Below are 27,116 nucleotides of genomic sequence, written 5' to 3' on the forward strand. Positions count from 1 at the left end.
GTCATTGGGAACAGGGAAGTGGAGCTGGGGTGAGTATAGGGTCACCAGATGTCCAATACAAGCAGAATGGACAGGGCTGTGCTGCAGGATGGATGAGGGGAGGGTGGGATGCCCGGAAAATGCATGGGGGAGGGTGGGATGCCCGGAAAATGCATGGGGGAGGGTGGGATGCCCGGAAAATGCATGGGGGAGGGTGGGATGCCCGGAAAATGCATGGGGGAGGGTGGGATTGGATGGAATTGGGGAGCGGGAAGGGGTAAGTGGAAAAGCAGTAAGGAACATGACCTTTGAGGAGACATTGACGTGACTCCTTACAGAGCAAACGATTTGCATGTAAGTGAAATGCATGTAAGTGAATGTGAAATTGGAGCAGTGGCGGGAAGAAAGATTGTCCAAGCCCTGGAATAAGACAGGAATGTGAAGAAACAGCAGAGGAGAAGGAAGGATTGCAGTCATGACCCCCACTTCATGCCATACTCCTCAAGCATTTGCTTACATTCAGTTATGTGAGGGAGGTTTGTGGGGCTTGGAAGTTGTGTAATTGTGTCTGTGTAGTTGGTCTGGCGGGTTTTGCAACTTGCCCTTTGCTGCACTGGGAGGGCCATTTCTGTCCCCTCCAGCATTACCTGATGTTGCGGCATAGCCCGCTGCATCCCTCCCAGGCTCACTTCCATCAGAATGCACCTAGCCAGGGACCCTTGCTTTCCTGGGGCCTGGCCCAGGAGCAGTTCCTCAGATCAACAGCTTTGCTATCAGCCAATGTGAGCCTCTTCTAAGTAAAGGAGAGGAGACAGTGATGGAAAAAGGCAGCATCCAGCAGGCCCTCAGGGGAGATATTTCAGCTCCTACACCTCCTTCCAATAGCAGAACCAGGGGGAAAAGTTAGAGAATATCCTTATTCTATCTAACAACGTGGACACCAAGGAACAAAAAGGTGGCGTGACTTGCCCAAGGATGTTGCAGGTTAGAAGCTGAGCCAGCCCTGGCCATCCATCCTTCAGACACCCAGGCCAATTTGTCTGTACCACCTCACATTGCCTCAAACCCTGTCTGCAGTTACTGTCCCATTTCTTTATAATTTGGTCCTGGTATGACAGGGTACGGTGGAAAGAAAAAGAGGAACATGCCAGCCAACCCCCTTAATATTACTGCAGCTTCTTTATCATCACACCAGCTTACATGCTGAAAGACGGTCTTAAATTAGGACCAGAAAGGGAAGGGAACATTATTAAGAGCCATATTAAGACGGAGCCTGAGGCCGGGCATGGTAGCTCATGGCTGTAATCTCAGCACTTTGGGAGGCTGAGGCAGGTGGATCACTTGAGCCCAGGAGTTTGGCACCAGACTGGGCAACATAGCGAGACCTTGTCTCTAAAAAACAAAACAAAAAAATTAGCCAGGTGTGGTGGCATGTGCCTGTGTTCCCAGCTACTTGAGGGGCTGAGGTGAGAGAATCCCTTGAGCTGGGGAGGTTGAGGCTGTGGTGAGCTATGATCTGCACTCCAGCCTGTGCAACAGAGCAAAACTGAGTCTCAAAAAAAAAAAAAAAAAAGAGAGAGCCTGGGGCCTAGGACAACAGCTGAACTAGAAAAAAAACATAGCTACCACTTTTGAGCCAGGTTCTGTGCAGGAACTTCTCTTGTGTATCTTACACCCTTACAATATCCCTGCAAGATGACTATTATTATTTACAATTTGCCTGTAGGAAGTTCATGTTTGGAGAGATGGAGTAACCTGCCACAGGTCACAAAACTAGTCACTGGCATGGCCACAATCTGAATTTGGGACTGTTAGACTGAGAAGCCCAAGCTAATTCTTGATACACTCACTGCCTGGGACATTTCACACGGTAGATCTGAGCTTTCTCGCATCTGAGACTAAAAGGAAAATGTAGTCCTTAACAGACAGCAGAAGGAAACAGATTATTAGCAAAAAGAACTGCTTTCCTAGCAGGAAACCAGAGAAGGAGTTATTTCATGTAAGCTTAAGCAAAGGAAATTGAACAAAATCAGTTCTTTATCTATCCTGTTATTCGTATGGAAATAAAGACGAAATGCTTGCATCCTGTTGTTTTAGTGCTTGTACTGATCTTTTTCAAACATGCCTGTGATCACATCACTCTCTACTCAAAACTTTGAACAGCTCTCCATTGCCTCCATCAGTGTGTTTCAAATTCGTAAAAAGTAAAATAAAATAACAGGATGCTTTTTTCAGATGAAATCTTACATGGCATACCAAATATAGCAAGAAAAAAGAAAGACAGAAAGAGAGGAGAGAGAAGCCGGGACAAGCTAAAGCAGAGGGTGGAGGGAGAAGGAACCGAGGAAGGGAAGGGTCAGTTCCCAGGCATTTCTCTTCCCTGAATTGGCCTCCCTCTTTTGCCACCTCCCCAGCAAGACCTTTAACTCCACAGTCCACAGCTCATTTTGAAATGTACTGATCAACGTGAGAAAATGCGAAGCTTCAGCCTGATAGTCAAAGACCACCATAATCTGGACCCAAGTGCTAGTTCACTTATTTTCCCTCCACTATTTTCAAGCCCTGGCTATTTGCAAACTGCATACGTATGCTGTCCCAGTTCTCTCACCACTCTTCAAACACATTCTGAATTCACCTATAATCTCCCCTCTGCCCACCCTGTTGTAGCCCCAATATCCACCCACCTGTCTAACTCCTTCTAGCTTTCCAAAAGCTTTCGCTTGCCTCTTTCTTTGAAGCTCACCTATCCCTGCCTTCTAACCTGGCTATCTGCATCTCTGTTAGACCTCTTACTTAGTTCATTAGTTCATTCTCTCTCTTTTGTTTTTTGTTTTTTGAGATGGAGTCTCACTCTGTCGCCAGGCTGGAGTGCGGTGGCGCAATCTCAGCTCACTTCAACCCCCGATTCCTGGGTTCAAGCGATTCTTCTGCCACAGCCTCCCAAGTAGCCGGGTCTACAGGCGTGCGCCACCATGCCCGGCTAATTTTTGTATCTTTAGTAGAGACGGGGTTTCACTGTATAGGCCAAGCTGGTCTTGAACTCCTGACCTCATGATCCGCCCACCTTGGCCTCCCAAAGTTTTGGGATTACAGGCGTGAGCCACCGCACCCGGCAGTTCATTTTCTTTATGCGGAGTTATCTATGGCCATGTCTCTCTTCCCACCCTAGTAAGACTGTGGCTTTTCCCTCTCTACCCTCCAGCACAAACACAATAGATGTTCAATAAATGTTTCCTGAGTTTTCACCCCTGTCTCTCCTAACCTGCAAAGAGTAAGTGGCCCTGCATAGAAGGGCACAGTGTGGACTTTGTTGTTACAGGCCCAACATGTGTAGCACCAGTGCGTGTGACCTGGAAGAAATCCCCCTAGATGATGATGACCTAAACACCATAGAATTCAAAATCCTCGACTACTACACCAGACATCATGTCTTCAAGAGCACCCCTGCTCTCTTCTCACCAAAGCTGCTGAGAACAAGAAGTTTGTCCCAGAGGGGCCTGGGGAATTGTTCAGCAAATGAGTCATGGACAGAGGTGTCATGGCCTTGCAGAAATTCCCAATCCAGTGAGAAGGCCATAAACCTTGGCAAGAAAAAGTCTTCTTGGAAAGCACTCTTTGGAGTAGTGGAGAAGGAAGATTCGCAGAGCACGCCTGCCAAGGTCTCTGCTCAGGGTCAAAGGACGTTAGAATACCAAGATTCGCACAGCCAGCAGTGGTCCAGGTGTCTTTCTAACGTGGAGCAGTGCTTGGAGCATGAAGGTAGGCATCTGGGATTTCTTTCTCTCCCGCATCCTGGTTTTTCCCTTCTTTGTGTCCAGAGTGGTACATCTCTTCTCATGTTGTAAAGTGGCTTTAGAGAAGGCATGCGTTGTGCCTCAGCTTTCCAACTTATTAGTGTTCAATCATAATTGCCCTGCTTTTCTCAAGACTAAAAGGAGTTGCTGGCTGGGCGCGGTGGCTCACGCCTGTAATCCCAGCACTCTGGGAGGCCAAGGCGGGCGGATCATGAGGTCAGGAGATTGAGACCATCCTGGCTAACACGGTGAAACCCCGTCTCCACTAAAAAATACAAAAAATTAGCCAGGCGTGTTGGCGGGTGCCTGTAGTCCCAGCTACTCGGGAGGCTGAGGCAGGAGAATGGCGTGAACCCAGCAGGCGGAGCTTGCAGTGAGCCAAGATGGCATCACTGCACTCCAGCTTGGGCGACAGAGTGAGACTCCGTCAAAAAAAAAAAAAAAAAAGACTAAAAGGAAATGATGGAAGTTAAGGGTGCTGGGACTGGTTTTCTTTCTCCACTGTCTATAAATAAGCTTGTTTCCCAAATTCCTAGTCCTCTGTACCAGACATCAATGTAAAAGAAGGAGGCTAGGCGCAGTGGCTCATGCCTGTAATTCCAGCACTTTGGGAGGTCGAGGTGGGCAGATCATAAGGTCAGGAGTTCGAGACTAGCCTGGCCAAAATGGTGAAAACCCGTCTCTACTAAAGATACAAAAAATTAGCCGGGCATGGTGGCGCATGCTTGTATTCCCAGCTACTCGGGAGGCTGGGGCAAGAGAATCGCTTGAACCTGGGAGGCGGAGGTTGCAGTGAGCCGAGATTGCATCACTGCACTCCAGCCTGAGCTACAGGGTAAGACTCCATCTCAAAAAAAAAAAAAAGAACGAGCCCTAACCAGGGGCTTGCTTGGGCTGCCTGGGCCGCTGCTCTTCCTAAGTCAACTCATTCGCTCAGGGCCTCTGTGTTTCCATCTGTACATTGGGTACCCCACTCTCTCCACCTCGTATGGTTGATGGGAAGATCAGAGAGCAAGAGTAAAAGGACTCTTGACAAAGTACAAACCATCCTACAAAAACAACTGAGAAGCATTTAGACAAAATCTTCCCTCAGTTGGACAAAATTAATTGTACTGAATGAAGCATTTTCACCAGGCACTGAGGCTCATACCTGTAATCCCAGCACTTTGGGAGGCCAAGGTGGGTGGATCGCTTGAGCTCAGGAGTTCAAGACCAGCCTTAGCAACATGGCAAAACCCTGTCTCTACCAAAAAATACAAAAAAATTAGTCAGACATGGTGGTGCACGCCTGTGGTCCTGGCTACTCGGAAGGCTGAGGTGGGAGGATGGCTTGAGCCTGGGAAGTAGAGGTTGCAATTAGCCAAGATGATACCACTGCACTCCAGCCTGGGTGACAGAGTAAGAGCCCATCACATCTATACTCTCAGCACTGTGGGAAACCAAGGCAGGAGGATCACTTGACACCAAGAGTTTGAGATCAGCCTGGCATCATAGCAAGACCCTGTCTCCATTAAAAAATTAAAATAAAAAAATTAGCGAGGCATGGTGGCGCATGCCTGTTGTCCCAGCTACTATGGAGGCTGAGGTGGAAGGATCACTTGAGCTCAGGAGGTCAAGGCTGCAGTGAGCCAAGATCACATCACTGCACCCCAGCTCTGGGTGACATAATGAGACTCTGTCTCCAAAAAAAAAAAAGTTGCCCTTCATGCGCACACCTTGGCATAAGCATCTTCTTCCCCTTCAACAAAGCCCAGTGCCCAAAGCCCAGATTTTCTTTTTTTTTTTTAAGGTGTTTTAGATGGAGTCTTGCTCTGTCGCCCAGGCTGGAGTGCTGTGGTGTGATCTCGGCTCACTGCAAGCTCCGCCTCCCAGATTCAAGCAATTCTCCTGCCTCAGCCTCCTGAGTAGCTGGGATTACAGGCGCGCACCACCAGGCCTGGCTAATTTTTGTATTTTTAGTAGAGACAGGGTTTCACCATGTTGGTCAGGCTGGTCTCGAACTCCTGACCTCGTGATCTGCCCACCTTCGGCTCCCGAAGTGCTGGGATTACAAGTGTGAGCCACTGCACCCAGCCACAAAGCCAGATTTTAAAAGAAAGGCCCCCTCCTGCTGAGTTTCATTGGCCTGGGTAACTTGTCAATAATTAGTCAAGAGGTGGCAGTAATGTCTCAGTTTTTAAATGTGACAGTCCTGGCTTGCTTGGAGAATCAGCCCACTCATAGACAGCTTTAGATCATTCACCATGATCAAGGAAACTCCCATTTCCCATTAGAGTTTCAGATGTTTAGAACAGTGGGAGTTATGGTCAGGATCATCTGAGGGAACCTCATGGCACAGACAAGATGAGGAAATGGGAGTCCCACAAAAAGGGCTTACCAAGGAAACATCCAGGAAGTAGCAGAGCCTGGACTCACCAGAAGTCCAGGCCTCTCCCTAGACTCGTTTAGTTTTTACAGCAAGGCATCTGCTCTCTGAACTCTGCCCAGCTAAGGCAGGTCTAGAGCAAGAGGGAGCGGCCCCCTGTGGTCCTTCCCTCCACATCTGCCTCCCCACCCCTCAGCTGCCCTCACCCAGCCACGGCTTCTTTTGCCGGGTGTGGCATCTGGGCTCTGGGGCAAAGAACAGTTTGGAGGCACCTAAATAGGCTTTTCTACTTGGCCTGTACTGTGGACTTTGCCAGCAGACAGAGAAAGCTTTTACAGACCTTAGTCTTCTGGTTTTTCCTGAGATAAATTGCATTCTGTATTTCAGTATTTACTGGAGTGTCATTTGACATTTTTTTTATTTTCTAAAATTTCAAGAGAAGCTTTTATTTCTTTTTTCAGTAGGGAAAGAAAACTTTTATGTGAGATTGAGAATTAAAGATTACATTCAAAAACACTTAGGTGATGTGTTAATGTGCTGAATAGCTGAATAGTACCTATGGCTGAATAATATTCTCCATAAAAAATGAAAAATGATTACCTCCTAAGAAGGCTTTAAACACATATGTACAGCTTATCTTCCCTTATCACCTTTCTCCTCACATTTGCATTTAGTCAGTTAATTGTGTGTTTTTTACTTGTGTTACTTGTGTTGGTTTTACATTGGGCGTGATCCAAGAGAGCCTCACATTCTATTTCTATTTTGCCACATACAAATCAGGCCTTACAAATTTGGTTTCTCCTGGGTTCCTTTTTGTTTGTTTGTTTGTTGTTTTTGAGACAGAGTCTCGCTCTGTCGCCCAGGCTGGAGTGCAGTGGCGCGATCTCGGCTCACTGCAACCTCTGCCTCCCGGGTTCACACCATTCTCCTGCCTCAGCCTCCCGAGTAGCTGGGACTACGGGCGCCCGCCACCACGCCCGGCTAATTTTTTGTATTTTTAGTAGAGACAGGGTTTCACCGTGTTAGCCAGGATGGTCTCGATCTCCTGGCCTCGTGATCTGTCCGCCTCAGCCTCCCAAAGTGCTGGGATTACCGGCGTGAGCCACCGTGCCTGGCCTCACCTGGGTTATTTTAACTGTAGGTCACTATGTAGCCTTGTACAGCCACTGCCAGGCCTCAGTACCGGGCTTACATGGGAACTGTGAGATTATGTCCCAAGACCAAACTCTGTTAGGAAGAGGCCTCAGGATGTAGAGAAATGGACATTAATACTAGTTTTAAAGACTACCAACCCAGGCTCTTTCACTTGTGAATCTTTTGTTTCTCCATAGCTACGATTTGCTCACGTGGAATGTTATAGTTAAGGTGAGGTTCCGCGATATACAGTGGAACACCCAAATACCCATGGCTTAAATAATATACAGGTTTGCTTTTCTCTCCTTTAAAAGAGGACAAAAGTTTGGCGGCTCAGGCATGATATGACAGCTCCACAAGGTTATTAAGAATTTCTGGGAATGGCCAGGCAAGGTGGCTGATGCCTATAATCCCAGCACTTTGGGAGTCTGAGGTGGGCAGATCGCTTGAGCCAAAGAGTTTGAGACCAGCCTGAGCAACATGACAAAACCCCGTCTCTATTAAAAAAAATACAAAAATTAGCCAGGCGCAATGGTGCACGCCTGCAGTCTCAGCTACTCGAGAGGCTGAAGGAGGAGAATCACTTGAGCCTGGGAGGCGGAGGTTGCAGTGAGCTGAGATCACACCATTGCACTCCAGCTTGGATGACGGGGTGAAAAAAAGAATTCCTGGGAATTCTGCCATCCCTCAGCTCGTGGCTTCCACCTCAAAGTTACCTTATATTCTAAAGGTGGCTGTTGGGGCTTCACCCATCATGTCTACATCTCAGGCAGGAATAAAAAGGAAGCAAAGGAAGGGCAAAGGGTGCCTTCTTTCTATGTAATTCAGCTCCCTTTTATTATTATTTTTTAATCTTTTGTAAAGATGGGGTCTGTGTTACCCAGGCTGGTCTCGAACTCCTGGCCTAAAATGATGGCCTTGCCTTGGCCTCCCAAAATGCTGGGATTACGGGCGTAAGCCACCGCACCCAGCCTTAGCTCCCTTTTCAAGAGCTTTCTTGAAACTGCCCCCAGCTTCTGACATCTCATTGGCCCTTCCCTACTGCAAGGGAGCCCAGGGAATATAGTTTGTTCAGCTGGGTTCATTGCTGCCCCTCACATTTTAGAGGTCTGTTACTAAGGAAGAAGAAGAAAGTGGATACTGAGTGGGAAAGAGCAGTCCATAAGGAAGTCACACCCCAACCCCCTGCCCTTTCTCTTTAAAACAAATGCCTCAGACCACAGGCGAAATGGGACCTTCCGACCCTGTTGGCCTGCTCTTCCTGGCCCCACGATGACCCCCAAAACAGACTCCAAGGAACAGACAGCCTTTCTGTCTTCTCCCCACCCCATCCAGTGTTCCCTCGCCTATCAGACAGGACCAAGTCTGACACGGATACAATCTTTTCTTTTTCATGTTTTAAAATTAAAATATCCAAGATGGGAATTTTAACTAGAGCTAGTGCATCTGTGGGAACATGTTTGCTTATAGTTTCTCCTGGACATGTCTCACTTCATGTCCACAAACCCACAGAAATCAATACCCTGCTGTAACCCCAGCACTTTGGGAGGCTGAGGCGGGAGGATCACCTGAGGTCAAGAGTTCAAGACCAGCCTGGCCAACATGGCAAAACCCTGTCTCTACTGAAAATATACAAAAATTAGCTGGACGTAGTGGTGGGCGCCTGTAATCCCAGCTACACAGAAGGCTGAGGCAGAGAGAATGGCTTGAACCCAGAAGGTGGAGGTTGCAGCGAGCCGAGATCATGCCATTGCACTCCAGCCTGGGCAACAGAGCGAGACTCTGTCTCAAAAAAAAAAAAAAAAAAAAAAAAAGTCAATACCCTGTACACAGTTAGCCAGATTGGGTAATTTTGTACCTGTTGGTGATCTTGTGGCTGCCCTGCCTTATGAGAGGAGGAGGGGACAGAGCCTTTGGGACCCTTCATGGACCTTCTTAATGTGCAAGATGGGCACAGGGTGCTTTCTGGTGGTAGAACCGCATGCTGATCACCCTAGATGAGCTGCACAAGGTTGAAAAGGCAGCAGAGGCCTCCTTTCCTTTCTCATCTCCTGAGGACATGGCCAGGGAAGTTTCCCTTGGCTTTGGAAGACAGCCTCTTGCCATTTCTTTCTTTGCCAGGGGCCATGGGTGGCCAGAGTTCCAGCGGAGGCTGGCTGGGCTGCAATAAGGGGATTACAAAGTGGAAAGTCTGTTTCGCTTGGTTCTTAAAAAACGAGGAGGAAAGACATTGATCCTTTTCTTCTTGATCTTTCTTCTCTCCGTCATTTGCTTCTTATCGGTTTTTGAACCCTGTGGACTAACCATGAAAAAGATGGCTTTATGAGTCAGATGTCCACCAGAGGATGGCATCATGGACAGAGCAGTATCTTCTGTGGCCTTTCCGTGAATGGCTGGAGGGCTGAAGGGAGGACACTGAAGCCTTCAGCTTGGAGGAATCCAGGGAGAGGGATCAGGAGCCACCTTGGCAGCTCCATATGATGTCAAAACCTGTTTCTCTTGTGGCTCAGTCCCTCCCAGGCCCCCTACTTGCCTCTCTTACCTACAGTGCTGTACAAAGCCCAGGAGTGCCCTAGGAGTTTGAGCACACCAACCTTCTGTCCAAAACGCCACTCCATTACTGTCTTCAGGTCCTGTGAATTACCTAATGTTAGTCTTCAAATGTTACATGGTAAAACCCAGCTGCTCCACACGGCATCCAAGACAGCTTGTACAAGCTTTTAAAAGTTTAGGATTTAGGTTGGGTGTGGTGGTGGCTCATCCTTGTAATCCTAGCACTTTGGGAGGCTGACGTGGGAGGATTGCTTGCGCTTAGAAGTTCAAGACCAACCTGGGCAACATAGGGAGACCTTATCTCTAGAAAAAGAATTTTAATAAATTAGCCAGGCGTGGTGATGCACACCTGTCATCCCAGCTACTCAGGAGGCTGAGGTGGGACAATCGCTTGAGCCTGAGAGGTCCAAGCTGCAGTGAGCTGTGATCACACCACTGCATTCCAGCCTGGGTGACAGAGTGAGACTCTGTCTGGAAAAAAGTAAATAAACAAATAAAAGGTTAGAACTTAGTGACAAATCAACAGTGAAAATTTTACCACCCAGCAACTCAGCCATGCCATCTGCCCACCCCACCTCCCCTTTTCCCCACTCAGGGGCAAAGGCGACTGGTCTCTTATAGGCTACAACATTCACTGGGCCAATGCCATTTCACCGTCCTATCTCAAAGTGCTTTATTCTACAATTCTGTGTGCAAATACATGACGTAACTCTTTTCTCAGCTTGTAAATTCTTGAAGGCCGTTAAGTTGTGCTGACTGCATCCTTGTTTACCTATAAGCATTCATTGAATGTTTTCCAGTAGACATGGAGAGGAGAGAAGAGGCAGAACTGTACCAGCAACGGGAGTTAGGTGTTCACTTGATAATGGACTTGGATGATGAATCTCATTGCCCTGAGAGCAGGGATATTTCTTTCTTCAGTGACCAACCCCGAAATGCTTGTCAAACTATCGAATGTCCTCCTATGCATGTAGGGGCTGGCTCTTAGAGGTATAAAGCATGTCGAGAAAAAAGAATAAAAATAAAAGCATAATGAGCATTCCTTCAACTAAAGAGCTAAGCACTCCTTTTTGTGTCTCTTCCCTTGCAAAGGGGAAAGGAGACCCTAATTTTGCAAGACTTCAAAAAGAGTGTGCAGAAGGCCAATTGTTTCAAGGTGACAATCATTCCTGCATGCACCCCTCCCACATCCCAGCCTCTGCCAGGCAACTTTCAGTCCTTTCTGAAGAATGACCCTCCCCCAGCACACATACTCCCAGGCAGTTTCCTTCTCTTCTGGCCTGGTCTTTTCATTCCAGGCAACTTTGCATACCAATGAGCCAGATGAAGTTCTGGGAAGGGCCTCTCAGCACCATTTTGTCTTGTTTCAGCTGTGGACCCCAAAGTCATTTCCATTGCCAACCGAGTAGCTGAAATTGTTTATTCCTGGCCACCACCACAAGCGACCCAGGCAGGAGGCTTCAAGTCCAAAGAGATTTTTGTAACTGAGGGTCTCTCCTTCCAGCTCCAAGGCCACGTGCCTGTAACTTCAAGTTCTAAGAAAGGTAAGCTTTCCTTCCCTGGGTGGAGTGTTTGCCAGGCAGGGGCGCAGGAGCATTTGTGTATTTATCCATCCCAGGGCTCAGCAACTTGACAGTCTCCGCTGCCTGGACTGAGGGCTTGACAGCCACAGGCTGTGGGCAATGAGCTCCAGCTTGAGACACCAGCCCAAGGCAAGGGGGCTGCCCCAGCAGGTTGAACAAACATTCCCAGCTCTCTGCTAAGTAAGAAAGGGAAGTCTACAGAGGGAGAGGAGGAAACACAAAGCCCGCATTCAGCCTTGTCTGTGGCGGAAAATGCAATGTTAGATCTGATCATGTTACCAGTGACCCTGGGCCAATTTGCACCAGGTACAGTTGGAGCGTCAAGCCAGGGATTTATATTATAACATTGCTTTAGGGCTTTGTGAAAAAGCAGGGGTTGTCAGGCACCAGCTATGGTGCAAGACATGGAGCAAAACTGAGAAGTAGTGACAAGGCTGGGTCAGTTGTCATCCAAACCATAGCAATAGCTGAGACTGTAGATCCCATCAGGCTGGTGGTAACTCGAGGCACTGAGGGGAGAGTCAAGGGGAGCAAAGCCAAGTGCCACTGGAAGAGAAGCTCTGCCCGGCATTCCCCCACCACAGTTCTTGCTCCTGCCTCCCTCCACAAACTACAGTGGAGGTTGTGATGACGCAGCCTCGTTGTCTGGGATAAATACGTGAGGTTCGTTGTCTCATGCCAAGGGAATCGAGGACATGGACACACACAAGAAGTGAGTTTAGCGGCAGAGGTTTAATAGGCAAAACAAAGAGAAAGGAGAACAGCTCTCTCTCCTGCGACAGAGAGGGGAACCCAAATGTGACTTCTGGCCTGCGACAGAGTGCACCGGATTTTATAGACAGGTTTGAGGAGGTGGTGTCTGATTTACATAGGATCCAAAGATCAGTTGAAACAGGTGTGACGTTTACATAGCATGGGGGAAGCTGGCCACCCCACCCTCATCTTATTACGCAAGCGGGCTTTCCACTTGCCCAGCGCCATGTTGTCTGCTCCCTAGGGCACACGTGGTTGGAAAGGAAAAGGGAAAATGCGGCCACCATGTTGGACATGCCTAGTCCCAGGTGTCCTTTTCCTATTGGCACAGCTGCCAACATTCACCGTGCAAGCTTTTAGCTTGCTTGTCTATGTCTGCAGCTCAATTTTACAGGCTACTCTTTGTTAGAAAAGAAAATGATTTGGGGCTGCTTTTCATTAAAAGGAAAACCTTCCCAAGAACTTCCTTACCCTCACTATCTGCCTAAATCATTTCTTTTTAACTCCTCTAACAGTGAGGCCAAGGTGGATCTTGGGTTTGCACCTCCCTAAAGAACAAGGTGAAGGTTCTCCCTCCAAAGGTATCCGTGTCTCCCAACCCCGATGCAGAGCGGTAGCCACACTAAAGGGGCCACAGCTGCCACAGAGGCTCAGGGGACCGTGTGAAGAGCTGGAGGAGAGGAGGAGGCCTCTGAGTCTGCTAAAAAAAACAGTGTGACATTTTATTACTATCCCACATGGGCTTGGGAGATGGAATGCCACCCCTAAACCAAGCTAAAGCTAAGATGACCTCATCCTCTGTGCACAGGAGAAATACAGGCAGCTGTGCCAGCAACTTTCCCTAAGAGAGTGTTAACCCAATATATCTGAGACAGATCTCACTCAATGTAGAACTTTTATTTTGGCCAGGAGCGGTGGCTCATGCCTGTAATCCCAGCACTTTGGGAGGCCAAGGCAGGTGGATCGCCTGAGGTCAGGAGTTCAAGACCAGCCTGGCCAACATGGTGAAACCCCATCTCTACTAAAAATACAAAAAAATTAGCCAGGCATAGTGACAGGTGCCTATAATCCCAACTATTGGGGAGGCTGAGGCAGGAGAATCACTTCAACTGGGGAGGCTGAGGTTGCAGTGAGCCAAGATTACGCCATTGCACTCCAGCCTGGGTGACAAGAGTGAAACTCCGTCTCAATAAAAAAAAAAAAAAAAGTAGAAGAAGAAGGTTTATTTTGCCAAGCCTGGGCTCAGTGGCTTACGTCTGTAATCCCAGCACTTCAAGAGGCCGAGGCGGACGGATCTCTTGAGGACAGAAGTTCAGGACCAGCCTGGCCAACATAGCAAAACCCCATCTCTACTAAAAATGCAAAAAAATTAGCCAGGTGTGGTGGCACACACCTGTAGTCCCAGCTACTCAGGAGGCTGAGGCAGGAGAATCACTTGAACCTGGGAGGTGGAGGTTGCAGTGAGCCAAGATCGTGCCACTGCACTCCAGCCTGGGTGACAGAGCAAGACTCACATACTCCACTACACCCTGTCCCCACAACACACACCATACACCAACTGTGGCCACGTTCCTATCCATCTGCCCTTTTAGCCTTGGCCATAGGGGAATTTATTAATTTTACTTATTTATATCCCACCTTATTGTCAAGACCCAGCATACAAAGAATAAATTTTAGTCAGATAAAATCCATCAATTCGAAAGATATCTTTGTAAAAAGAAAACAAAAACAGGAAAATAAGACGGATTTGGGAATTAGGTTAATTTCCAAAATGTAGGCCAGCAAGACTATCCACTCTCTTAGATATGGACCACAAATTTGGCGCTATACTTTCTAGCAACTAACCCAAAGAGTGAAATACAATCAAATATGAGATTTATGGTGTCCATAAGATAAAAGCACCATCTGCTGAGGAAAAATCCAAAAACCAGAAGAATATTCCCCCTAAATATCTTCATAGACAGAATCCTGTGCTGTGAAACCGATGTCTTCAACAACAAGGTTAAGGTAACTACAGCGATGAATTTCACAGTGACAGCTGGGGGACTGAGCAAAGGAAGAAGGGGAAAGAAGGAAAGGAAGGGGCTGTAGGAGAAATCCCTAGTATGGTTTGTGTCTGGGCAGAAGAGGCGAGGTAAGATTTACTTGATAAGAATTAACATGCTTCTTGCCAGGCACGGTGGCTCGTGCCTATAACTCCAGCACTTTGGGTGGACCACCTGAGGTCAGGAGTTTGAGACCAGCCTGGCTAACATGGTGAAACCTGGTTTCTACTAAAAATACAAAATACAAAAAAATACAAAAAAACTAGCCAGGCGTGGTGGCACACGCCTGTAATCCCAGCTACTTGGGAGACTGAGGCATGAGAATCGCTTGAACCTGGGAGGCAGAGGTTGCAGTGAGGCAAGATCGCACCATTGCACTCCAGCTTGGGCAACAAGAGCAAAACTCTGTCTAAAAAATAAAAAAAATAAAAAAAAAAAGAATTAGCATGCCTCTTCCTCCAGCCCTTACCAAGCCACAAGCATTCATTTTCCCTGGAAAAATGTAAGATTATTTTTTGCTTCTCTTAAAAGAAATAACTGGAATTTTCCCCGACAGATGAAGAAGAACAAATACTAGCCAAAATTGTTGAGCTGCTGAAATATTCAGGAGATCAGTTGGAAAGAAAGGTATGGAACACCTTGAACTGATGCGATTGATTTCTGTGCCCATTCACTAGTACACGAGAATGGAATTGTATTCCAGGTTGCAACCTTATTCCCTTTCTAAGTCCTGGTTTCTACTTAGTCCTAAATTTTATTTCCCTTGGAGTCAAAATTCTTCATGCTGGTAGAATCTCAAAAATGAGTCACTTTGGAAAACATAAGTAAACCTTCTGGAGCCTCCTTGGAATTTTTGGAAACTAATTTTTGGAATTTTTGGAAAACAAAAAGAAACTTGTTATTGCAAGAAAAGACACCAGTAAATTAAAATTTGCTGGATGGAATTATTAATCTCATTCCCTATGTAACTGATCCTCATTGAAGTTTAGACTCGCATTTGCTTTGCAGCCTGGATATCTGTGTCCCACAGTTGCTCCAAAGCTGGAATACTTTCTGGAATCTTTTTCCCCTGTAGTTGCTGGACTGTTGCCTGTTTAAGGGCTCTCTTAGCAGTTCAGCCAGGGAGGTGCGCTAGTGTTACTGGGAGAATGTATGGATTTCCTGCCATTTGGAAGTTGAGACCCATCTTTCCAATCAGGAACGGGTGAGAGTTGCCTTCAGGTAAAGAGTTGGTGAGCAAACCTTCAACAGAGTCAGAAGGGCTTCTCTATGCCTCCTGGGTCCATAACCCACAGACAACTGAGTAGTCTCTAGGATCTGTCAATCAGGAGCTGACTTGCAGACATAGACCCTTGTTTTGCCAGAATCTGTGGGGAGAGAGTCAGACCCTGGGGGTGGGGATGGGAGGTTCTGCAGGAAGACAAACAGCTCCTGTCTATAGCTTTGTCAAAAAGTGTGCCCAGAGGCTGGTGAACCAGAGGGCGAAGCACCTGAGAGATGGGACAGAATGAGAAACAGCGAGAAAACCAGGGATATTAGGTTAAAGAAAAGAGAACGGGGTGTGTGAGCTTCGGGGCCACAAGTAGGGGGTGGAGAGGGGTGCAGAGGAAGCAAGAGATGGAACAGGATCATGATTTAAGGGCACCCCTGCATTTCTCCAGAGCTAGTGTCATGGTTACACAAATTATGCCTAGTATGGGGTGATTGATTTCTCCTTATGGTAAGAATGAACCTCCATTCCTGGAGAATAGGCACTCCAGGCTGCCCATGAGAGTCAACGGGTGCCTTGTGAGGGAATGATCTTCCTGTCACGGGAAGAATTGCAAGTAGGTGCCAATACCAGTTAGCAGTTCAGCACAGAACTCCGAGGGGTCCTTTAGACAGCCTCAAGGGCTCTTTACAACTCGGAGTTTCTGTGGCTCTCACGGCAACCTCCTTCCCAGCTTCCCTAAGCAGGGACTTGTGGTCATTGGTCAGGGAGGTGGGAAAGGCGGAGTGGGGGTGCTGGAGGTGGGACGAATGCCACCGATCTCAGGTTATGAAGAGCGATGGTTTCATTTTCACCCCAACAAATTACCACTTTCAAAAACCTCACTTTGCCTGGTGCTCTCTCTTAAGGAGTTTGGATATTTTACATTGTTTATGGCAAAGCCTTGGTTGTTATTTCCTTTACACGCTTCCCCAGTAGGGAGCTCTGCTAGGGACACATGGTAGGTGTGACCTTGTACTGGGCGGGTGCCAAGCTCCCACTGCAGAGTGCCATGTGTGTGGCTGCAGGGGATCTGCAGAGCCGCTGGTCCCAAGAGCACACACAGCCCGAAGGCCCATCCTACACCTCCAGGAGAGGCCAAAGAGCCAGGTGCACCCGAGAGGGACAGGCAGGGGAGGGGTGAGGAGGTGCCAGTGGAAGCCCTGTCTTTGTGGCATTTGATTCTTTTACTGTTCTGGCACAGTCCCGACTTGGCTGCCTTCTAGGGTTTTGAGCCTGGCCTCCTCCATTGGGAAACTGATGAAGAGGAGTCTGTTCCCTGTTATGGAGGAGGCTGGCCATGCCTGCTGCAGAGTCACAACCCAGACGGGGCCTGGACGGTGGGGGTGGGCGTGGTTCAGGGAAAAGATAGGTCTGCCAAAATCTCCCAATCGCATCTGACTCATCCCCCAGATATCCCTTTTAGAAACAATATTTGTTGAAAACCCGCTTGGCCTATCATTCCTCTAGGACAGAACTAGAGGATTTTCAAATAAATATTTTGTCCCTGCTCACTAAGAAATTTCCGTTTTCACATGACAACCAGCATATTAACAGACATTGCAAGAATGCTTTAAATGAAGATGATATATAGCTTTTTGATATGAGCCCTAATTTTTCAAAAGCAGAAGAGGCAGCATTGATTTTGTTTTAAAGGCGTGGTAGCTCAAAGGAGGTAAAGCAGAGAGATACCAGGTTCAAGGGAAGGCCAGGAGGTAAAATCAATAGGGTAGAATAATGGGAAAGAAATCAATGAATTGGAGTTTTTTTAAGTGAACATTGCATGCAAGGGAGTCTTCCCTGACCTCCATGCTCCCGTAGCATCCTGAAAAATGACTCGCATTTCCAGAGCACCTCTTCTATGTCCAGCACTATAAAGTGCTCAACTACCCTATAGTATAGGGCCAAGCACAGTGGCTCACACTTGTAATCCCAGCTCCTGGGGAGGCCGAGGTGGGAGGATCGCTTGAGGCCAGGAGTTTGAGACCAGCCTGGGCAATATAGTAAGGCTTGTCCCTAAAAAACAATAATAATAAAAGTTTCTTTAAAAAATGAAGGCTGGGGACGGGCGCAGTGGCCCTGTAATCCCAGCACTTTGGGAGGCCGAGGCAGGTGGATCACCTAAGGTTAGGAGTTCAAGACCAGCCTTACCAACATGATGAAACCCTGTCTCTACTAAAAATACAAAAATTAGCCGGGTGTGGTGGTATGTGCCTGTAATCCCAGCTACTTGGGAGGCTGAGACAGGAGAATTGCTTGAACCTGGGAGGCGGAGGTTGCAGTGAGCTGAGATCGCGCCTCTGCACTCCAGTCTGGGCAACAGAGTAGACTCCATCTCAGAAAAAAAAAAAGAAAGAAAGAAAGAAAGAAAAGAAAAGAAAATGAAGACTGGGTGCAGGGACTCATGCCTGTAATCACAACACTTTGGGAGGCTGAGGCGGGTGGATCGCTTAAGCCCAGGAGTGGGCAACATGGCGAAACTCCATCTCTACAAAGAAATAGAAGAAAATTAGCCAGGTGTGGTGGCATGCACCTGTAGTCCCATCTACTTGGGAGTCTGAGGCAGGAGAATCACTTGAGCCCAGGAGGCAAAGGTTGCAGTGAGCCGAGACCACACCACTGCACTCCAGCCTGGGCAATGGGAGTGAAACCCTGTCTTAAAAAAAAAAAGAAAGAAAGAAAGAAAGAAAACAATTACCCTATAGTATCGATACTATCACCATCCTAGTTTAGAGATGACAAACTGAATCTGAGAGGTTAATTTCCCCAAGATTGCATAGCTAAGTAAGAGGTGGACCCAGGGGTTTGAGCCAAGACAGTGATTCCTAAGCTTCAGATCCTGTCCATTACACTACTTCTAGCAAAGGACATCACACTTTTCTGCAATTCCCACTAGACTGTGAGCCCTTTGAGTGAGGACCCGCATCTCAGTCATCCATACCTGCCCATTATAAGTGCTCAGGAAATATTTGTTGAATGTCAAATGAACTGACTGTTCCATTTTATACATGTATTTGTGCTGATGAAATGAATTCACTGAGCAGTACATGCCCATTCTGGTTCTGCAGGACACTGCCTTCATCCCCATTCCCTTGGTTGACACCAGCATCCAGGGTTTTCCACGGGATGGTTTGATGGCCTGCATTTGAGCTAAAGAATGAACTTCTGTCTGCCTCGTGGAGCCAAGCTACTGTACTGAGTGCTTATTCTTTTGTACACAGCTGAAGAAAGATAAGGCTTTGATGGGCCACTTCCAGGATGGGCTGTCCTACTCTGTTTTCAAGACCATCACAGACCAGGTCCTAATGGGTGTGGACACCAGGGGAGAATCAGAGGTCAAAGCTCAGGGCTTTAAGGCTGCCCTTGTAATAGACGTCACGGCCAAGCTCACAGCTATTGACAACCACCCGATGAACAGGGTCCTGGGCTTTGGCACCAAGTACCTGAAAGAGAACTTCTCGCCATGGATCCAGCAGCACGGTGGATGGGTAAGCGTATCCTATTTAAAAACAGATTTTCTCAGAACTCAGAAGAGATGGGATGGATTTTTTTTTTTTTTAAATGAAGGGAACACATCTATGAAGCAGTTCTCATGAGTTTAGGACACTTAAGTGGCCAGAGATAGATCCCATTGATGGGAACATATTTTTAGTGATTATCTTCATCATCAATAAATATTTACTGAGCTCTCCAAGGGTATGCGGGGTATGTGTGGATGGAGAGGGACTGGTCAGATGGAACAGGAAATGAGGAGATGCTGAGATAAGAAATGTTTAGATAGACGTAATTTCTGTTTTCACAAATTTTGCAGGCAACGGAAGTCTGGCAGGGAGACAAGGGCAGGCAGACAGTTCCTCACACTTGCAGATACTTACAGGTCACAGAGACTAAGCCTCATGCAGAGACTCAGGGCTCATGACATTTTGTCATTGCTGCTTTGACCCAGCCATTTTGAGGGTGACATTTTGATACCAAATAAAAAGCCAACAGTTAAACTTTCATCTATTTTCAATTACCTGGTATCAGTCAAAACAGACCTCTTTCCCTTTTGCCTCAAACCCTCTCCCATCCCTCATCCCCAGTTCCTCAGGTCTCCTTAAGACTGCCATGTTCAAACAGCTACATAAGGTCCACCGTGTCAAAATGTACTACCCCACAACTTTAACTCTCAACAGGCCTAGGCATTCCTAGGCAGACAGACCTTCACCCCACATTATCCTTAGTTCTCTTTCCACTAGAATGGTCCAGGGGCCAGCAGGAGGATTGAGTTGGCTCTAGGCATGGCTGGAGTGACCCTGGGACCTCCACACAGCCTTGGTCTCTTTGCTGACAGAAGGAAAGTGCAGCTGATCTTGCCCAAGGGTCTGAAGTGCCCGCCATGGGTCTTCAGTGGCTGCCATGCTCTTCAGTTTCTGTACATTGAGTTCCTTTCTATTTTCCACTTTTGCACCAAGTTTGATAACCCTAAGTGGCTGATCTGAACAACCAAGGCCATTCTTAAGTATTCTAAACTTAAGCTGCCTTAGCTTATTCTAAAAGGAGGACAGGTTCCTCAACATTATTTTAGTTCTACCTATTCTTCTTTCCAGGATTCCTTCACCCCAACAACCCCCTCGAGCCCTCATCTGCCCCAAAGCCTCTCCTGACCCTTCCAGCTCAAAGGCTGCACAGTCTCTAATCTCCAACACTTCAGGTTTGCACCATAATAATATACAAAAGATGATCAAATTCCCGATTGACTATGTTTCAAGCATTCATTTTAAAAATCATTTAGTCCTCTTAATATATTTTCTCAGAGAAATTATAATTATCAATTGGGTTCACAGGCTAGCTCTCAAAAATCTATTTAACCCACTAATGTAGCTAAAATACCATAAATATGCTATTAAAAAGCAGTGGTTCTACACCAAAAGCACAAGCAACAAAAGAAAGAATAGATACATTGGATTTTGTTTTGTGCTTCCAAGAACACCACCACCAAGAATGTGAGAAGAAAAAAAAAAAAACCCACGGAATGGGGAAAAATACTTTCAAATAATATCTCTAATAAAAGACATATCTAAATACTAATGAACTATTATAATTGAACAATAAAATGTCAAATAACCCAATTTTCAAATGAGCAATGGATTTGAATAGACATTTCTCCAAAGAATATATATAAATGGCTAAAAGCACATGAAAAGACGCTTGTTTGACATCTTCATCTCAACAGTAGGAAAATGCAAATCAAAGCAACATTGAGCTCTATCCACTACAGTGGCTAAAATGAAAAAGAAAAGTATTGATGTTGGTGAGGATGTGGAGAAATTGGAACCGTTTATGGTGCTGGTTGGATTGTAAAATGGTGCAGTCCCTTTGGAAAACCACTTGGGAGTTCCCAAAAATGTTAACTATGAAGTTACCAATTCCAGGGGCCGGGCGCGGTGGCTCACGCCTGTAATTCCAGCACTTTGGGAGGCCGAGGCGGGTGGATCACGAGGTCAGGAGATCGAGACCATCCTGGCTAACACGGTGAAACCCCGTCTCTACTAAAAATACAAAAAAATTAGCCGGGCATGGTGGCAGGTGCCTGTAGTCCCAGCTACTCAGGGGGGCTGAGGTAGGAGAATGGTGTGAACCTGGGAGGCGGAGCTTGCAGTGAGCCGAGATCGCGCCACTGCACTCCAGCCTGGGAGACAGAGCGAGATTCTGTCTCAAAAAATAAAAAAAAATTAAAAAAAATAAAGTTACCAGTTCCACTCCTGGATATATACCCAAGAAAGTTGAAGACATTATTTTCATACAAAAATTTGTACATGAATGTTCATAGCTTCCGTTAGCCAAAAAGTGGAAGCAACCCAAATGTCCATCAACTGATGAATGATGAATGGATAAGGAAAATGTAGTATAGCCACACAATGGAATATTATTCCACTATAAAAATAAAGCAAGTATTGATACATGGATGAACCTTAAAAACATTATGCTAAGTGAGAGAAAGTAAGGCAAAAAGGCCATATACTGTATGATTCCATGTATATGAAGTGTCCAGAATAGGCAAATGTATAGATACAGAAAGTAGACTCGTTGCTAGGAGCTGAGGGTGAGAGAATGGGAATAATTGCTAAGGGATGTGAAGTTTATTTTTGGAGTGATGATAATGTCCTAAAATCAGAGGTGATGTTTGCATAACTCTGTGAATATACTAAAAGTGAATATACTAATTCACTGAATTAGTGAATTTTATAGCATAATTATATTTCAATGAATCTTTATAAAACTAGCAGTTCTAATTCTAGTAATCAAAAAGAGGAAAGAGAAATGAATGCAATTATTTTTTTAATTTGGCTGCTGGTACTGGAGGAAAAAAACAGTTCCAATTAGAAAAAAAAGATGAATTATTCAGTAGGAGTACTAAAGTGGATTTCCAAAGGCTTTAGAAATTGATGGCACTAGTTCTTTAACATCTGTAGTTTCAATTCAAAATGTATTTCTTATCCAAGTTATCATAAACCTTAATCTTAACTCTTGGCCATAGTTAAGTTTAATTTGGAGCATGTCAGTGGAAATTAGGAGAGGGGAGAAAAAGAATGTGAGAGGGATGACTAATTTTTCCAAAGGGTAGAAAAAAAATAAAGGAGGATGATAAAGAATATTTATGAGCTGATATGAGCTATGGAAGTGTGAAGGACATGTGGATTGGGGCGTGAGCTCAGAGTCCCTTAACGGGAAAAAAAGAAGACAATGGGAAGTAAGCCTCCTGGGACTTCCATTGGCACCAAGTGTCTCGATGGCTCTCTCTGCTGTCCTTGTAGTAGTGTGGGAGGAGAGAAATCTAGTCCCATGCACAAGCTTTCCAGAAGATCAGGGTTCCTATCTCAGTATTCCACATTTCATATGAGTACATCTCATCTTCCCAACTAAACTGCAAATCTGTAAGGGTGAGACCGTGTTTTTATGATGGCTCCTTTAATCTCCCATAGCTCCCATTCCTCTACATAACACCATAGATGTTCAGCCAGTACTTGTAGAACGGTGAATGAATCGATCAAATGAATGAATAGCAACTCTATCTACAAGGCATGCCAAACAAGCTACCACGAGACTCTGATTTACTCCTTGGCTCTTTGTGCTCTCTGTGGAGCACCATTCACATAGCTACCCTGCAGTCCTGCAACCTCACCCATTCTGTAGCACTTTGAAAGGAGAGAGTTGTAACCTTCATAGTCATTGACCTTTCAGTACCCACTTTTATTACATTTTAAATACACCCTTGAAGCCCTCCCATCTTCAAGAAAAGATCCAGCCTGTTAGCTCTGGGTGTGTAACATAAGACCTTAGCTGATGTTTTCCTTGCAGGCATACCAAGAATGCCAGTCACCTCTCCAAACCCTCCCCCAAACTAACATGGTCTCCTGAGCCTCGGGTCACACCTGGGATAGAGCAGAGTTAGCAGCCATATGTTTTCACTTCAACAGTAAATCTAACTTGGAATTTTAAGAATCTATTTTTCCCCCTCTAGGAAAAAATACTTGGGATATCACGTGAAGAAGTAGACTGAAATATCAGATTTGTCATCAGGAATACTCTTTGTCTACTGTGGTCCTGTGCACGTTGGCCTCAGATGGACTACAGGAGATTACAACATACAAGGCAGATGGAGCATTGACGTTTTCAAAACCATTATTCCTGTGACTGGAGAGGCATCAGGAGAGGTCTCGTTCGTCTCCAGCTCATAAAATGTAGCAGCATCACCCTTGACAGTGATGTTTTTCAGGCCCTCCATTGAGTACCTGAGGAAATCTGTAAAGATAAGTGGTGATGTTGTTTCAAACGTTCAGAACAGATACCATCATCCTGCCTTTGTTAGCTGCTGTAGGGAAAGTGCGTTACAGATGTCTGCTGACCTCACAAGAGTGAAAAGATAAACTGTGCATGTGTTTCCACTTCCGTTTCTAGTACTGTTTATTTTTAAACTACACTTGGGGTGGCCTAATACCTAGGAAGATGTTGCTATTCACGTTAGTAAACAGCCTAAAGAAACTCTTAGGTTTACTGCTACATCCATTTGTTTGGAGAGGTAACTGTTGTCTGTGCCTTTTTTGAAAAACTTCCATTTGGTACAAAATTTTTACTCCAACACCCCCTCAACCCTTTTCTCAGGGACCACACCTCTTCTTCCCAAGGTCCCTGGGACTTCCTCATTCTTTGTGGTAGTACAATGATTGGTAGCAGGTAAAGTAAATACATAGAAAGACTACTGTCAAAAGAGTGTCTTCTGATTAGTAAGTAATAAGTCTTCTGATTGAGTATCAAATGAGTTAATTTATATAAAATGCTTAGAACACTTCTTGGTACTTAATGTTAAGTCTTCACTTATGGTCCCTAATGTGTGCTGCCCTCAGCTAAGCTGCCAGTTTCCTCTCCTGTCAACGCAGTCACTGATTGCTTTCCTGAGATTGCGGCTGTTCAGTATAAGGTTTTTTAGAAACATGCTCAATAGTAAGTGTTTAAGACACAAAACAATTTAAAAAATACTATCAAATTATAAGGTCTTATAAATTTCTGGATATCTAGTACCCAGCATATGGCCTGATGTCAAATTGGTGCTTAATAAACCTTTGAAGAACAAATAAGTCAGTAAGTCAGACATACTCTCAGGTTCAAGGGAAAACTGGATCTATCTATTATCAAATGCTTCACTAGCCTACCCATCTCAATAAAATGAGTTATTCTCTTTTGTTTTCTTCTCCCACATGAAAGTCATCACTGTTAGGGATAGAGGAGTCTCCATTTTTTGTTTGTTTGTTTGTTTGTTTTGTTTTGTTTTGAGACAGACTCGCTCTGTCACCCAGGCTGGAGTGCAGTGGCGTGATCTCGGCTCACTGCAACCTCCACCTCCTGGGTTCAAGCAATTCTCCTGTCTCAGCCTCCCAAGTAGCTGAGATTACAGGCACCTGCCACCACACCCAGCTAATTTTTTTTTGTATTTTTAGTAGAGATGGGGTTTCACCATGTTAGCCAGGATGGTCTAGATCTCCTGACCTCGTGATCTGCCTGCCTTGGCCTCCCAAAGTGCTGGGATTACAGGCGTGAGCCACCACACCCAGCCAGGAGTCTCCTTTTAGACATGGAGACACTGAAGACCACCTCTTCCTCCACCCACTCTGATCCCGCCATTCCAAACTTTTTGCAGTTCCCCAAAGGTATGCTGCAACCTGGCACCTCTGAGCCTTCACAACAATATCCTCTCTACGTGGAGTGTTCTTGCCTGATGGCTTCCTTTCCCCCTGTTTCCACTAAAACAACTAACTCTAGCTCATCTTTCCAAATTTCCTCAGTTTCCTCCAGGACTCATTTGTTAACCCTCCCTTGGCCATCATGTGGCTATATTTGGATGCCTTTTCTCATAAGATGCTCCAAATCACCCTGCATGTAGACATTATGCTTAATATATTGCACCGTAAGATTTGGTTTACCCAGTCTTTCTCAGTGGATTGTAAAGTCGTTTGCAAACAGGTGCTATGCCTAATTTAACTTTATATATCTAGTGCCTGGCATAGTTTTGGCACACGGTTGCAGAACCATACCCTCGTCTGACTGATACAGCTTGTAAATCAGTATGACTGGAATATGCCCTAAGATATGTGTACTTACAACAAGCTCTCCATGTGTTTCCAATATCATCTACGGCTTGTGGTCAAGATGAAGTAACAAATGAGATTTAATCTCCTGCTTGAAACAACTAAAAAAAAAAAAAAGACACTATATATGAGAATGATTTTCAAGGCATTGGACATTAGGTAATTTTTTTTTTTTGTATTTTTAGTAGAGACGGGGTTTCACTGCGTTAGCCAGGATGGTCTCGATCTCCTGACCTCGTGATCTGCCCGCCTCAGCCTCCCAAAGTGCTGGGATTACAGGCGTGAGCCACTGCGTCTGGCTAGGAGTCTCCTTTTAGAGAACTGGTCCCTGAGAGATGAGACTCTAAGTGAGCCCTATGTTTGCCCTAGAGTACTGCATGCAAAGAGTTTCTAGGTCATGCTGGAGAGAGGGGAACCCACGCAGAGTTCACCAGCTCCCTGAGTAGAGAGGATAGAGCTAGGAGTCCAGGATGGTCAGAGCAGCTGAAGTTTGCAAGTCTGATAAAGGATGAAAGAGAGTGGCACACAAAGCTCCAGAGACCTGCAGATATTTCCCCTTAGGTATTCAGATGAATACTGATCAAAACATGTGCATGAAGAAATTACCCAAGGCATGGGGAAGAACCACCTGAAAATATTAAAGGGAACACTCTCCAAAGTCTACAGAAGGCCATGAATACTGCCTATTTTGGCAATAGGTAGAATCCACAAAACAATTTTGTCTCAGAAGTGGCAAAAATTAGCCCTAGACTAAGCACTCTCTGGTTCTGCACAACCTAAAGATTAACAGCAAAAACTTAAAGGATTAAACTGTTACCAAATAACTGAGCTGTGTTCTAGAACAAACGCAAGGATATCTGTAGAATAATCAAAATATCCAGCATCCAACAAGGTAATATTCACAATGTCTAGCTTTGATAAAAAATTATAAGGCATGCAAAAAAGCAGCAAAATGCAATCCATCATGAGAAGAAAAATCAGGAAAGCTAGAATGTTACAGATGATAGAATTGTTAGACATTAGAACTATTATAACTGTATTCCACATGTTCAATAAGCCAGAAGAAAGATAACATGCAAAGTACACATAGAACTTATAAGTATGACTCAAACCAAAGTTCTAGAGATGAAATCTACAACATCTGAGATGAAAAACATGCTGGATTGGATTAATAGCAGATTAGACATGATAGAAGAACGGATTGGTAAACTTGAAGACATAGCAATAGATCCAAAATAAAAAACAGAAAAATAAGATTGAGGGAAAAAACAGCAATAGCAAATTGTGGAATAACTTCTAATGAATGGCCTAATAGAGGTATAATTGAAGTGAAGATTTTCCAAATTTGATGAAAACTATAAACCCACAGAACCAAGAAATTCTACAAATGCCAAGCACCAAAAACAGGGACAGGGAGAAAACTATGCCAAGGCACACCATAAATTGCTCAAAACCAGTGATAAAGAAAAAAAAAAGTCTTCCAAGCAAGCAGAGAAAAAGGCATATTATATGCAGAGAAAGAAAAATTAAAATGACAGCAAACTTCTTGGGGACTAACACAAAAGAAACAGTAACCTCTCTAAAGTATCAAGACACATACACACACACACACACACACACACACACACACACTATAAATGCAGAATTCTATACCCAGCCAAAAGATGATTTTAAAATGTAGGGAAAATAGAGATTTTTTGAGATGTATAAAACCTAAAAGAATTCCTTATCAGCAGACCTGAACTATAATAAATATTAAAGAAATTCCTTCAGTAGAAGCCAAATTATTCCAAATAGAAATCTGTATCTGAAAAAAAAAGCACTAGAAATGATAAAATGTGGGTAAATATAAAGAATTTTTAATTAAAAGATAATATACTATTTAAAAGAAAAAATAATAATGTGTTATGGGGTTTATAATGTAGATTAAAATGTATAAGAATAATAGTATGGAGGGTGGGAGACAGAAATGGAAGTGTAATTGTACAGATCCACTTTATATGTGAAGTGCACAATTTCACTTGAAAGTAGACTG

The 27,116-nt window shown here is 45.2% G+C and overlaps 1 protein-coding gene across 9 annotated transcripts in view; it reads left to right on the forward strand.

Annotated features, from left to right (window-relative positions):
- The window catches only part of BCL2L14 (BCL2 like 14), a 49,556-nt gene extending 26,169 nt beyond the window's left edge, over positions 1-23,387 (forward strand). For 6 of the 9 annotated variants that reach the window (XM_063694593.1, XM_063694592.1, XM_063694596.1 and 3 more), the window contains 5 exons: positions 3,299-3,738; positions 11,196-11,369; positions 14,763-14,833; positions 18,677-18,943; positions 20,045-20,141. In XM_063694593.1, coding sequence (XP_063550663.1) covers positions 3,306-3,738; positions 11,196-11,369; positions 14,763-14,833; positions 18,677-18,943; positions 20,045-20,101 — 1,002 coding nt within the window. In that variant the 5' untranslated portion in view covers positions 3,299-3,305 and the 3' untranslated portion in view covers positions 20,102-20,141. Of the gene's footprint in view, positions 1-3,298; positions 3,739-11,195; positions 11,370-14,762; positions 14,834-18,676; positions 18,944-20,044; positions 20,142-22,959 lie in introns of those variants that run through there. The other 3 variants (XM_019039059.4, XM_004052740.5, XM_063694598.1) reach the window with 1 other exon arrangement.
- The last annotated feature ends 3,729 nt before the right edge of the window (positions 23,388-27,116 follow it).

Source organism: Gorilla gorilla, chromosome 10 (genome assembly GCF_029281585.2).
Source record: "Gorilla gorilla gorilla isolate KB3781 chromosome 10, NHGRI_mGorGor1-v2.1_pri, whole genome shotgun sequence".
Lineage (NCBI taxonomy): Eukaryota > Metazoa > Chordata > Mammalia > Primates > Hominidae > Gorilla > Gorilla gorilla.